We start from the raw sequence: 14,984 nt of genomic DNA, 5'->3' as shown, positions 1-14,984 counted from the left end.
AACTGTTGTGCAGACATCGAGGGATGTTCGTCCTCTGCAAGATGAGTAATCATAAAACTAGTAAATTCAGATGAGTCTGCAGTTGTTAAAGAGGTCTTTATCAGTTACTTACCTGACCTCAATAGAATAAGTTTTTAAACCTGCAAGGCGACAGGTTGAGGGATTCGGTTTGTCTATTTTTTCTGTCATGCTGTTACTACTACTGTCTACTACTACTACTACTACTACTACTACTTTGTGTCATATGTTACGACTACTACTACAAATACATATTGTAGCAGTTGTCATTTTAGTTTTGGCGTGCTGGTTACAATTTCAAGGGAATGTGCTGTTACTTTTTGGAATAAACTTGTCATGATTCTGCTTTTATTTTGGTCCCTTGAGTCCTGTTTTGTTTTCTCCCTCCGTTCTTCCTGTTCCTGTGGCACACGGCTGGAGCCAATCGACCCCTGAGCACCTGGACTCCAGCAACGTGTGCCAGATCGACTCCTCTTGTTCCCTGCGGTAAGCTAGTTTATTTTGTTTACTCTGTCTTAAACCCTGGTGCCTGAGTTAGTGTTTTGTTTCTTCCTGTTTCCGCGTGTTTCCTGGTTTATTTTGTGACTGACTATATCTGTTCATTGTGCTTTTGTCTCTCTGTTTCCAGATTTTAGTTTGTTTGTTTCTCCCTGTTCGGTGACGCTTTCTGTTGGACTCTTATTCATGTTTATGGACTTCTGCCAGTTTGGTTACTCCGTTCGGACATTCAGATTTTGCTTTGTTTCTCCCAGTTGGGTGACGCTTTCTGTTGTGATTTTCTTGTTGTTAATGATTAAAATATTGTTTTTGACTTGGTCCTGCCTCCTGTGATTTTCACCACTGCATTTGGGTCCCGCTCCACGTCTTGACACGCAAAAAAACTTTTATTTTGTATTTATTTGTCATCTGATAAAACTCATTGTCGACTAGCTAACTAACATTCAATTACAAAATACTTCTTTTTTTTCAGACAGAGACGTTGTGTTGGAGGTGCGTCGGGTTCCGTCTATAACCTCTGACTTGTTTTATTCAAGCTATAGCATCTTGAGTGGGTGAAATTCAGGACAGCGCTGGTCACTCGTGGCAACACAAAATGAGACTCTATTGACTCTCCCACAATTTCTACCACTCACTGGCCAGATTCACAAAGATCCAGCTCAGCATCCTGAGGCCTGACTTCCATCCCTGCATTCACCTGTCGACCAGGTTTCCCTGAAGCAGCTCTGTGCTTGTGTTCCACGAGGCCGCCTCCCACTGATGTCGCTTGTGCGACCGATTATTATAATCCTGCTCCGATTGACCCTCTAAAAAGGTCGGCATACTAAAGCTTAACCTTTGATAAAGGGCGGATAAGGTCGTCGGTACCGGTAAAGCACACAATGGCCGCATATCTGAATACAAGGAGAAAAGAGGGGATTGAAAGAAAGCAAAAGGGAGGATAATGTGTGCGGGATTGACTATGTGATTTGTCTGATTGCTTTGAACATAAAGCTCAAATTTCAAAGTGCTGCGTACCAATCATCCAGTCATTTCCTTCTTCGAGGGCTTTCAAGAGTTCAGTACACGGCCTATAAAAGGCTTCCCCCGACCTCAGGAAAAAGCTGTCTGACAGTCAAGCCTCTATTTACAAATGCACTCTGCGCTGTGGACAACCTCGGTCTAGTGACAACACCAAACCATTAAAGTCACGCTCAAGTTCCCCTGGAACAGCAACCAGGAGAACGTCAATGTCATTTCTGGGGGGGGGTGGGATTTCCCCTTTAAACGGTTGGGAGGCTTTCCCCACCCCAAGCGCACAGGTCAGCAGCACCCTAATGCCTGTGGAGGAGGCGGGTCCACAGTGTCCACAGTCCACACACATCACTTTAAACATTACGCAGTGGATCAAATGACTCCGCTTCTGTCACCTGAGTTTGCCATAAATTAGATATTGGCAGCCTCCTGATGACTGATTCATGTGATATATATAGCTAGGGCTGAAGGTAATTATGTGAATGAGGAGGGTCCTTGTCGGTCACAAATAACTTCATAAAAAAAAGAACTTGATACAGAGCCGTGCACGACCTTAGAGCTTACGGCTAGCTAGAAATAAAATTCAATACTAATTTAAAGTGACCACTGAACAGAAACATTATGTGCGACAGTGCAGGTAGATTTTATGTCAGCCTCTCTCCACTCAATCACCCTGTGGGGCAACAAGAATATGTATAAAAACAATAATTCCAAGATGAGAAACGTCAATTCAGGGTGGCGAACCTCACCTAAAACTCAGTTCTCAGTTGTGAACTAAGGCAGTTCATATTATAAGTTGGACTTAATGATGCATCAGGGATGCAAAAAACATTAAAATCGTAGGCTGGAAAAATATATTTATTGCCTCTATTTCACAGGTATTAAAAGTCAAAACAAAATGCAATATCTACCATTAGGAGGCAAACACATCACTATTCATACATCCGCATTCTCTTTCAGATGCCTCACACATCGGATTGGCTTCGCATCTAGTCAATGAATGTTTCCACCAGAAACGCACTTTGAAACACATTTTACTCTGAAGCACTAACATGATGGCAGAGCGGGCGGAATACGCACTAAGATGTCAGATGAAAGACAATCTGACTTGACACTTAACACCACAGACAATGAGGACAGGACCATCAAAAGAGCAAGCATGTGAGTTGTGGGTCAGACTGTCCAAATAGTCTTTTGCTAGTGTTGACCCGTTCTGGTTGAGTCTCCACCAGACTGATGTTCAGTGACCAGCAAAGATGGCGACACATTGAGGGGCTACTGCTCAGGATTGTCCTCATTTTACCCACAGAAACTCACACTCAGCCCCGTCTCACCTCTCTCTCTCCACACACATAAATATTAGTGAACATAACACATCTAGAGGACATTTCTATATTTATCACGCTGTTCCCACATCACTGCTTTATTGCAGCCTTAAATTGTCCTGAGAGTCTAATTCAATTCAATTCACGAATGAACTGGAGAACTCGAGCCGCTGTAGTGATGCCCCCGATTCTGGCGTGAAAGGGCACCAAGTAGCCAACACAGCAGCTCCTCAATACCTTGGGTACTTTCATTTATCAATTTTTTGGTGAGCGTCACACGAGTATTGACTTTAGTGCGTGTTTTAAAGCTATAGCTGCATAAAATGATTTTCCAGCCCGGAATTTGGTTTGGTGAACTTTAGTTCACGATCATAGTTTTAAACTTATTTTTAATACAGGAAACATTTCATAATGACACTGGTCGATTCTGAGTCTCTGGATCCCTGTTTATTTTATTAGATGGAGTGGACCTCATAGGTTCCCTGACGTGGTCATCTGTCTTGGTTCACATCAACACATGCAAGTCTCCCGCTGTGCTGACGCCTCGGTGAAACACCGTGGTGAAAATAGTCGGATATTGGACATCCAGTGTTGGTCCTCTTCTGCGTCCACATTAGGGTTCATTGATCACGGACACACTCTGACAGGCAGCAGTAATGCTACGACCAGGCATCAGTTAGGGACCATCAACAAATTCCAAAGTGGTCAAAGTATTAGTGACATCTTCAATAAGGCAATGGAAAACAACCATCACACAAGACAAAGCACTGACAGTTTGTATAATGATTTGGAATATATGGAATATGACTAAATGATCATTTATTCACATGATTTCTAACGTTTCTTCAATAGCATCTAGGAAATGTGTCCAGACGGGTCCATAGTTCAAGTCAACTGTTCAGAGACATGAGATACAGCAGACAGACGGCTCAATTTAACCCCTAAATAAAGCTGGCAGAACAGTCTGTCAGACACCAGCGGCTTCTACCAGACACGTGAAACATTGAGTTTCTCATCACGAAACTTAACTATTATATTTAAACATAAACAAATGCGGATGTTGGAGACAAACTCCATTAATAGGTTTCATCACAAAACTGTTTCACGAGAGACTGTAATGTCCAACACGTGGAATAGAATGAAAATGGATTTATCGTGATACTTATGGTTATCGCGGATATGACACGATTTATCATGATAAATAGTCCATATCGCCCATCCCTAACAGGCATACATACCTACTGTACACATGCACAGACGCAAATGCAAACGTGAGCCTGTGTTTATAAACCTCTGACATGGAACATAATCCAGGACTGCATGACCCCAATGATGAGATCAGGACACTGGAGACCCGACGTAAAGCACTAGTGATTGGATTTCATTAAGGTTGACAAGACTAATTGGGAGGCAAGTCAGCGTGCGGACGGGATGAGTTGCAGTAGATGTCATCATTCCACAAGGGACAGCCTTGACCTGGCTCTATAATCATCTCCTTTCTGCAAACGCTGCCTTCGAAACATAACTGATGCAGCACTTTCCAAAATGTGTCTTTGTCAACAAAAAACCCACTGAAGCCACTTCAAGTGTACACTGCGCCGCTGCGGCCGCTCCGCGTCAAACACGTTTTTGACTTGTTCTCTGTGACTCACAGTCGGACTTGGTAAGAAGTGCAACCAGCCAGTGAGTAAGACTGACACATAATAGCACCCCGCAAGAGGAGAGACTTGCACTGCTGCTTGTCAGAGATGTGTCCTGTCACAAGATATTGACAGCTCTGGTGTACACTGACACAGTATCTGACTACAAGGGCAACAACAGACGCTGACACACCTGGCTGTTAGCTTGTTGAAGCACTTCAGTCCCGCTGCTAAATCAGTGGTTGTGTTACAATGCGACCGGATTACTGACCCAATAAAGGAGCGTGTTTTCTTCCGGTGAGTTTAACTGAAGATGCAGGGGAAGAGTATAGATGCCAACCAACGTTACGTTATGTCATATCAGTATGTTCTGAAAACATCAGTCGTGATATACGTGCCGTTGAGAAGACAAAGCAGTATTGCGCAATAGTCACCAAAATTCAAGAACAGTTATATAAACATGGGATTAAGAGTGGCATATGAAGTCTAACTCTGGCTTGGGTCAACAGTGGGGGTTATTGCTGTCCATGTAAACGCGGCCATTGTTAGAGCACAAACACCACGCTGACCAGGATCCATTGTTTCCACAAACACTGGCGAGCGCGAGTTCGCTTCACCCAGCTTTTCAAGTTTGCAATGAGACGGATGTCTCCTAAATCCGGCTAAAACAAGTCGTACACACTGTTGAAAGTCAACGTGTATTTTTACAGGTGGGAGTGAGCCTTTGATACAAGTGTTTGTGATCGAGGCTTGATTTTGACTGCGAGCAAGAAATGTGAGACGTGGGTGGTGTGATCACACTTCCAGTTTCGGTTTCGTACCTTGGCAGCTACAGAGGAGCTGGGCTTCTCCAGGAGATCCCATAGCTTCTTCCTCTTGTCTGGGCAGCAGGTGTTGTCGAACTCTCCTTCTCCTTCCCTCTCCCTCAACGTCTCCGCCTCCCGCCGCAGCTCCTCGTTCATTTGCTCTTTCTTCTGGTGGTAGCGGGCTTGGCAGCAGGACTCCAGGTAGATCTCATCGATCCCCCAATAGTCCAGCTCCTGCCCAAAAGACAGGGCGCACATCTCCTCCATCATGTGTAACTTGCCGGTACGGTAAAAGTTAAGGATTGAGGTGAAAGCCCCCGGGTGTCGATCGAAGAAGTATTCATTTTCGTTCAGGCTGTAGTCGTCACACACTTCCATCAGGGACTCGTGGGTGTTGCAGTCTCGAAGCTTGCCGAGCCGGGTCCTCGGAAGTCGATCCAGCGTCCGCCACAGGACTTCATGGTTCAGACCTCCTACGTTAAGGCGAACCCGCCGGGAGCGGGCTTTGGTCCGAATTATGTCGATAGGTTCTGGAGGAACAGAGGGCGATGCTTTCGTCACGGTGGGGATGGTGGTGGGGGTGGTGGGCTTGAGCCCAGCTGGTCCTAACTTCTCCGCCATGGCGATGCAAATGGCCACAGGAAACTTGACACAAGAGATGATACGATGGATAAAAAAAGTCCCAAACAGTCTTTGTTAGGTTGGATCCTCCTTAGGCGGGTCCCTCCATGACTGAGGAGGCACAAAAGTATTGACATATTAGAACACTGCCGCACTCAATCGTAAAAACACTGACCACTAAATCTACAATCACAGAGTCATGTACTTCCTTTTGAGCATATTTGTAACATTTTACTTTAGATTTAAAGTAATTCAAAGGTACAATTACCTGTGAAAGAACGGTTTAAGTGCCACATATAGAATAAACGTAAGAGCATGTGAGGTTTTGAGTTATTTTTGTTAACCTTGGGCTCAGTCCACTGTTTCTGTTTCCCCACTAAATGTACTTTGAAGACTGGTGGCTTTCATTTACTCCTTTTCATTTCACCATCCACACTCTTGGTTCGACCACTGCAGCCTGCCCTCAGGTCAACCTTCAAAAATAGCAACGACCATGTGATTGATCCCTCTCATTTCATTTCTACAAAGGTGTTAGACAGAATCAATGAATCTGTTTTAGCAGTCAATATGGCTGTGCCGCTCCATCAGCTGTGTGATGATGGACTCAAGTTGGAGCAACACTTTCTGATAAATACCCATCGCAACAGCTGTTTCGCTCAGCTTCAGGTTGGAAACCGTTAAAGCAAATCGCTAGTGTTTCATCTGTGACACTGAAATATGATCATGTGCACTCATCCGCTAGATTATTTCAAATTAAACGATAAGATGCTTTTCAGTTTTCCACTTGTTAAATTAAGTTTGTTACTGTCATAACTATACTACAGTGAATATGTTGGAAACCCTCCACTAAAAAGGTACCAATAATAATGATATTATTAATAATAATAATAATAATAAGTTGAAAAAATGCTTATTTTTTTGTAATTGCTATTGTATTATTTGAAATTATGTGAGGCAGCAAAGGAGTATTGCTTTTGGAATGTCAAAAATATATGTTTAACTTGACTTAAAATAACATTTTGCAAGTAACTGCCTTGCAATGAGGTGTTTCAGAAGGGCTGCCTATATATGCTTGAACGCTACTGGCACCTCGGTGCAATCGCCTGTTTCAAATAAAATGTGATGAACAGTCAAATAAAGGCATTTTATAGCACTGACGCTTCACTTGTTCCGACTTGTACCGCAGTCTTTAAATTTCACGAACACTGCTGCAAACCTGTTACAGCGTGTTTCAACTGATAAGACACTTTATGCTTCAATTTGCCAAAACAATCTGCTCTGGTGCAAGTGGATTTTATCTTATTTCCACTGGGAGAGAAGGGCCAACTCACCGTGGCGGGCTTCACCACCGTTTGCATCCAAACTCCTCTAGTTCCAGAGGTACAGCAGGTGAAGAAGAAGCAGGGATCCCCCTCCAGTCAAGCGGCCACCTCGCAGATCTCCCCGCGGGCCAAGCGCAAAACACGCGCCTCCCGCATTTTGTCGGAAATCGCGACGAAAAAGGAAGCAACGACCGCCAGGTCTGTAAATCAGAGCCGCTCCGGAGTCAGGAGGAGGAGGAGAAAGAGTCCTGCGCGGAGCGAGAGACTGACAGGCGGTTTGTCTGCAGACGTCGTGCGTAAAAGGCGGCGGGATACTGCGGAGTGTCCCGCTGGATCCACGAGGAGTAGTGGAGGGGCGCACGCGGGCTGCACCACATCCGAGAGGTTACGTTTCCAAACACAACACCAGCAGCGCGGCGCATGACGTGCTCCAGGATTGGAGACTGGAAACTCGGGCTGGACTCGGTGGAGCGCGGACGCACTTGATAAGTGATTGATTTAAATATAGTGCGCTGTACACTCACACGCGCGCGCGCGCGCTCGGACACGCAGATGCGCGCGCACACACTCACTCATAGGATCTTCATAATAACTTCAGAGTGCTGACTCCACAAGAGGAGACCTCCATCACACCTCAGAGTGGTGCTGGCAGAAGATCCGGGAAGGTCCATCTCCGATTCGATTTTTTTAGATTTGGAGGTGGACAGGATTCAGTATTAGAGTCTGGTCGGTGTCAAACCTGACTCACAAACCATCCAGTCCTGTTACACTTTCAGTGGAACCTCAACATTTTATACGTCTTCAGTTTAGGGAAGGACCCTGACCTCTTTTGTGAGCATCACACAGATGTAAACAAGAAATAAATGTCCATCTACTGATCAAGTTCACCCACACTTGACACCAGGAGGATGTGATGTCCAAAGTCAGGCCTCAGGGCCATGTTCAGTCCTTAATCTCGTTTCTCACGGCCCGCAGCTTCTTTCAACCAGAAAATTTCAAATCTTTTCTGATACCATGAATGTGGAGGAAACATCCTTTTAAACAACAGCTCCAGTCAAACAAAAGTTCCACTGAGTTGAGCAGTCTAAAGTGCTGATAGCATTTTCCTGTCTGTCCACAAAGAAACAAGAGTAGAGTAACACTAAGGCTGTACACCTCTTCAGCCCATCTATTCTGGTGATTTTTGGGAAAGGTTTGGACGCCCCTGCTGGAGGGTGTGAGCATTGCATTTGTTTACGTGAATTTGCTGAACACCACCTCATCGACCTTAAAAAGCAGCCATGGTTCTTTGTCTGCCTCAGCTTTTATATCCTGGTGAAGAGTAGTGGCAGCGAAAGCCGATGATTTCCAGTGGTTAGGTTCATTCAAGGAGGCTGAAGTCTAGTCAAGATTCAAGATGCGTTTATCTGTTAGATGCTCTTTCAATGCAGGGTCTGCGAGGCATGAAATGCTTGAGATGCGTAGGACCGTTGACTCGCAGAGTATTAGTAACACGCAATGCTCAGATAGACAAAAAGATGCTAAATAGACAAAAATAAGAAAAGAAAAGAAGAGAAAAAACCTTGCACAATAAGTGCAAAGTATTGCACAGGTGAATGAGGCAAGTATTGCACAGTAAGTGAGGTATACTGAGCTCACTACTGTACAAGATCTACCTCATCTACCTGTGCAACCTGTGCAATACTTATGCAAAAATTTTTTTTTTTCTTATAAAGTGGAGCAGGTGGAGAAAAAAGTGACAGGATGAAATAGAAGCTTTGTAGGAGTGAGGCTGACGGAAAGATACTTATGAAAATGCTCCATTTTCCTCTGGGAGTGACTGGAAAGGACAAAGGCAAAGTTGGGGGGGCAGTTAGTTTGGACATGTAGAGACAGTGGACATGCTGGACGAAGAACGCTAGAGATGAAGACACCATCTTGAAGGAGATGAGGAAGACGGCTGAGGTTCATGGATGAGTTCCATAAAGACATGAAGCGAACAGGTGGGATGGAGAGGACTCACAAGGTTCAGGTGGAGGAAGCCGACATGCAGTGGTGACCCCCAATGGGAAGCGTCTGCTTTCCCAAACTCCCTTGTCGAACATCGTCCTTGTGTAAAGTGGAGCAGCCTGAAAGCTGCGAAGCAAAATATGATAATGCTGCTAATTAAACAGTGTGTATAATTAAGAACACCATTAGCGAGAATTAAATATTAATTTTGAGGTCGCAGACAGGCTGAAAGCTTTGACTCCTGATCGTGAAATGTTGGACTCGCCTACGATTTGTCTCAGGAATTCTGAGGAGTCAGCAAAAATACTCCTTTCTGGTGGTTGATATCATACTTGAACATGCATTTTAGTGCGATGCCAGCAACTATGCTGCAGATAATTTCACAGCAGTGCGTCAGACAAAATTGTAACTCATAACATGAAGTCATGACCGGAATGAGTAAGAGCGGTCCGACAACATTGTCTCCCAGGCCGTGGAATTAACAAGGACTGGCTTTTTAGTGGGCAATAAAAGTAATGGATGGAACGCAATCTGGCTCAACCACGTATAGATATCACTGATGATTTGAGAAAACGCTGAGTTGGTCTTCTCTTGGCGTATAAAAAAAGTATTTTTTGTTTTGTAGCAGCAAGGGGAGTTTTCGAGTGAGTGCACGCTAAGGTTTTATATCCTGAAGTTGGTAAGAGTCGGGTGGTATTGTTAGAATGCTTCTGCTGTCGTATCCAAACTGACTCCTGTGAGCTCAGAGTCATGATAATGAAACATGATAGTTAGCCAGAAAAACATAAGCAACCTGAATGCTATTATTAAAGAGGCCTTGTATCATATACTGAAGTGTGAATGAAGGATGTTCATCAATTTCAAAGTCATTTACTTTTACAAATAACAAATATGGCGTTGACACAAACGTTTGCTGATCCTTTTTGCGTGTGTTTGTAAGTGATCCCACGGGCGCCTGTTCATGTAGCAATGTGTTCAAGGATCAATGAGGACTGGCAGACTTCATAGTATAGATTGACTTTTTGGCTGTAGCTTATTATTGTTTTGAAAGATTAAGTGTTTTTGGCGAAGAACTTGGATTTGGTTTTCCAGGAGACCACGCTACACGCTCAATGGATTTCGTTTGTTTTTCGGGAGAGCAGCTGCAGGAGGTTTTTCAAAGTTTAGTATTGGATTTGATGTCTCAGAAATCTGTAAATAGTCTTTCTGAAGTGAATAAAATTTTTATTTTTGCCATTTTCAAAAACACCAATGAACTGTATGAAAGAGCAATACTGTAAACTGTATGTTTACCTCAAGAACAATGAGGAGTTGAGGGAGGAAGAGAACATCTTGACCCATCTTGACACTCAACTCAACATCTTGACACTCAAATCCAGCATCTCAGTTGGATTTGAGTGACGTCGCATTGTGTCAACATTACAGTAACATGCGTTGAAATGTGCTACTGTTTTGTGGAGATTACACCAAAGTCAATAATGTCATGTTTTTTTTTTGTTTTTAACAATTTTTTTAAGTTGATTTAAATGGTTTGGGGATTGACCAGTTAAAACCGGAACAGAGTGATGGTCATGGTGCACTTGCCCCCTTTTGTAGATCTAGTTGCTCTTTCAATGTAAATCAGAATCTTTTTGTGAACTTGATATGAGACACATTTCTATTTGAATTTTGATGCAAAGCCACTCCATTTGTATGTGAGTTGGATTACTGAAAATACACATGAACACAATAGGGTTCCTTTACAGACGGACCCTAGAATGTAACTAAACATGCTTAACCAAAATATATCTGGAGGTTTTATAGCGCTAAGAAAAGTGTCTACATTTAAGCTTTATTTTAGGACCATTTTTTATTAAGAAAAGTATCATAATATCAAGAGCTATCATATATTTTGAGGTTCATCTCATAAACAGACACTGGCTTCTTCCCAGGACTGAAAAAGGTTTTCGTATTATCAACTGACGTGGCCACTTGGAGGCTCACCTTTGTGGTATCTTCATACGGTAGTCAGTTTGTATCTCTAGCACTAACAAGATGACTGGCTCAGCTAACTGAGGAATCTCATGTTATGAACCCTCATCTTTGTCCTCAAGATGTCTGAAATCAATCGCCATTGTTGAACAAAGCCTGGAGCATTTGAAAGGAAAGCGTTTAAACAGTTAACAGCCATCTGAGATGGGATATTTGACCCTTACAGGGGAATGCGATCCGCAGGACACAGGGAAACGGCCTCATCTTTTCTCTTGACCGACATCAGGAGCCAAATTCCACCCCAGGTAATGAAAAACCATTTGCCTTTCGGTGTCAACGTAGCTGTGCTTGTGGGTCTTTAACAAATGCTTTGAGTGGGTAAATTATTTATCCGTTATTATACCTCTGTCTCTCTCTCACCTATATACAGTATTCCTGGCTGGTGCAACTATACGCCCCGCGCAGGAAGCTTATGTGTCTGATGATTGTTTTCCCTTAGCCAAGCGTTTTCCTTCTGAAATTTGATTATACACTGCATGTGTAATTGATTCTCCGCCATGTCCCTTCCTTTCAGGGACAGTTGATCAATAACGTTGCATCGACTGGAGCGAGCATATGCGAGTATGTGTGCCGTCTTCACTGTCTTGTTTGGAGGTCAAAGGCTTTGCCACAGTGAAGACGTCACTTGATAATACAGCAGAGGACGAGGAAAGAGTCCCGCAGCACCGAACATATTCATTCACTCAATTCTGCCCATTAGGTCCGTGGAAACTTTTTTTCCTTTCAATCGATCCACTGACGTACAGAAAAATGCAGTCCACTAAATCCAACCTCAGACCTGCAGATAGAGAGTGAGACAGCGCACCTTAAAGCATAAACAAGTTATTAAAGTCATGACAGCATCATACCATGAGATAAGGTAGAAATATGGGTTTGCTTTGTCATGACTGCGCTGTCATATATTCTTAAACATGCTTTATTATAAACCGATATACATCACCCCTGGACATTTTTATGTTTGCATTAATGTTTAATGAGAACGTGAAACACAGACTTCGCTCCGGTCCACAGGCGGTCTCCAGTTTTAACATCCGAATATATCTGAATGTGGTAAAAAGCTATTTGAATCCAAGGAGATTCTCTTAAAAATGGGGGACAGTTTTGCTGACTCGGCTGAAATGTGTGATATCTGAGAGAGAGAGCGGCTCAGCGCCGCGGTGACTGATGTAAATCGTTCCTTTGATGGCAACAAACGGGCTGATGACACAGCGTGTGATGGACAGAGGTGAAGGGGAATGATGGAGGTCACTTGCTGGTGACTTCATTAACGCTTGTTAAATTGACAGCCACTCATCTGTCACATAATTCATGATGTCCGAGGTCACCGTTGACAATCGGGAAAACAGGTTTTACACGTGAAGTCAGGCAGGATCCCAGGGCTTTAACTCCGCACCTGGAATCTTGGCCGCTCCAGGGAGAGTTCAGCAGCCACCCTCCCAGCACGTGGGCGGCGAGACACACGTTTCATATCTGTAATGAAATAATACTGCATGCAGTTTTGATCTCTGCAGGCCAGGAATACAAGTCCCCCCTTTGTGTATATATGCATTTCTTTTCTAAAGGCTCTTCACAGCAATGTGGTAATGCACTTCTTTTAATGCTATTATTTATATTCTTCCATGCTCTGTGGGCAAGTGCAACTGTGTGGGCGGTTGCCATAGAAACCCAAATTGTAGCATCATGCTGAGGAAACACTCGCAGCCATCAAGCCAAACAGACTTGCAAGAGGCTTTCCTCTAACTGACTGGGACTGTTGTTTATTTTTTTGTCATCGGATCTAGTCGGCTTTTCCGCTTCAAAACAAGTTCATCTTGGTCTAGGCTGAGAATTATTTCCCTTTCTAACTTTCTAACTCATTCTTTCAGTTCCTGACATTTATGCTGACATGAATTGATTCCAGCAAGTCTCAAACCAAAACCGAAAGGGTCCCTATTGTGCATTTTAGTTCTTTAGTAAGCCAGTCTCCTCCTGTGCTTCAAAATAGTATTGTATAGTATATGAATAATCCATAGGTTATGACTTGTTTGTTTGCCTACTGTGTTGACATTGCCGGCTTCCCAACTGGCTGAGTCCAAACTTCTCTGGATTTGATTTATATTTTTTTAGTTTGTGAGGGTAGCGCAGATGCCAACTTTTTGTTGAAGACATGACATTCCACCTGTGGAGAGAGTTCAGGAAAATGTGATAACATCCCATAGTTTGATATCATCATTGGTCGTCCCGAGCCGATCTGTCAGTCGAGCTAAAATTGGGATCACTGTAGCGTTCAAGTGGAGTCAGAACATCTAAGTTTCCATGTAGTCAAGCCTCCAGCGAAAAACTCCTTCTGCTAGCTAGATTCTTGTGCGTTCTTCAAAGTTAAGCTAAACTATATAAATGGCGGGGTGTCATTCTTAAAAGGTATGAGAGTAAAGGGCTTTTTTTTGGTTAAAATTTTTCACTTTAAGAGTGAAGAAAGTCAACCTCAAGTCATGAGAACACTGACTGAACACGTGTGAGTGTTTCTTTCCTGCCAGAATATTTCAAATCCAGCGTTTGGTTTGGTTTCGCAGATGTAAAAAGCAGACAACTTTTGTGCAAAGGGGGCAGCAACTGAGTCGAAAAGTATTTGGGAAGTTATTGGAAGTGTGATATTAATGATGAACATATTACAACCACCTGCCCATTTGCTGAATTATTGAAGAGTTGGCCGATACCCTCAGCTAAAATTAGCCCACCGACACATCACACAATCTAAAGGGAATGCTGCTGAATCTGAGCGTTTCCTTCCATTGACTCCTTATTCAGACTGAGCACTGAGTTATTAAAATGTACTGATTTACATTTCAGAGATGATGTTGTTCTTATATCGGAAGCCATGAATCAAATGTGGCACACCCTCGGAAACACACACATGCAGTGATGGAATGATGTGAATGGCTGTAATTCAACTATGAGGAGCTGCATGAGAAAGTCATATTCAGTGGAATTGCAATAATAACCGCTTAGTCAACGTCTGTGCTTCTCTATTGTCAGGGAGTTCGGATAAGTAATAAAGACTTCTGCGCTGCTGCCCCGTCTCTCTCCTGCCTGCCGCACGCTCCCAGAGCTTTGGCACAATGCCGGATCTGAAGCTGTAATTTGTTATTCTGGGGGAGTCAAATTTGGGAAAGAGCCATGGGTGGTCCGCACTGTGAGCTTGATGCCTGGTACACCACGTACATGTGTGTGTTTGCTACATCTTGTGCGCGCAGTTGATAAAAAGGGAGGAAAACACAAGCGCCGCCTGTTTATTTTCTCCTTTGGCTATTTTTAGCCGCTGGCCTTGTCAAGGTCCGAACATCAACCCGCCCACAATGGCCTTCAATATAATGGTCTACCGCTGACCAAAGTCATTAATCTCCCTCCTCATCTCACAAAACACCTGTTCACCTCTGATACTGCCAACAATGACAAACACGTCAAAAAGACAGCACACAAAGACGCTCTGCTGCCCGGCTGAAGCAGCCAACCAGTCGAATTCAAGCTAACTATTTATCTCTGTGAAGCACGGACTGTTAAACTGAGCACCGTTTATTTTGGTAAAAAAAAAAAAAAAGACAACAAGGATTCAAGACGTTGGAAGCTGAGTCAGGGTGAAGGGATGGCAGTCTAGCAAGACTTCCCGATAAAAAGCAGTGTTCAAGCGGGTCAAGGGCAACTGTGATGTGTAGACTTTCCAGCATGTCCAGGGTCTGTGTC

General features: G+C 43.6%; 1 protein-coding gene across 1 annotated transcript in view; it reads right to left on the bottom strand.

Annotated features, from left to right (window-relative positions):
• Positions 1–7,685, bottom strand: part of kcnb2b (potassium voltage-gated channel subfamily B member 2b) — a 98,401-nt gene extending 90,716 nt beyond the window's left edge. The window contains exons 1-2 of the mRNA XM_053859275.1: positions 7,254–7,685; positions 5,317–6,033 (exon numbers count right to left, since the gene is read on the bottom strand). Of these exons, the coding sequence (XP_053715250.1) occupies positions 5,317–5,922 (606 nt within the window). The 5' untranslated portion in view covers positions 5,923–6,033; positions 7,254–7,685. The remainder of the gene's footprint in view (positions 1–5,316; positions 6,034–7,253) is intronic.
• Positions 7,686–14,984: the final 7,299 nt, after the last annotated feature.

The sequence above is a fragment of the Synchiropus splendidus genome, chromosome 3, assembly GCF_027744825.2.
Source record: "Synchiropus splendidus isolate RoL2022-P1 chromosome 3, RoL_Sspl_1.0, whole genome shotgun sequence".
Lineage (NCBI taxonomy): Eukaryota > Metazoa > Chordata > Actinopteri > Syngnathiformes > Callionymidae > Synchiropus > Synchiropus splendidus.
The sequence above is the reverse complement of the archived record's forward strand: the minus strand, read 5'-3'. Positions and strand labels throughout refer to the sequence as shown.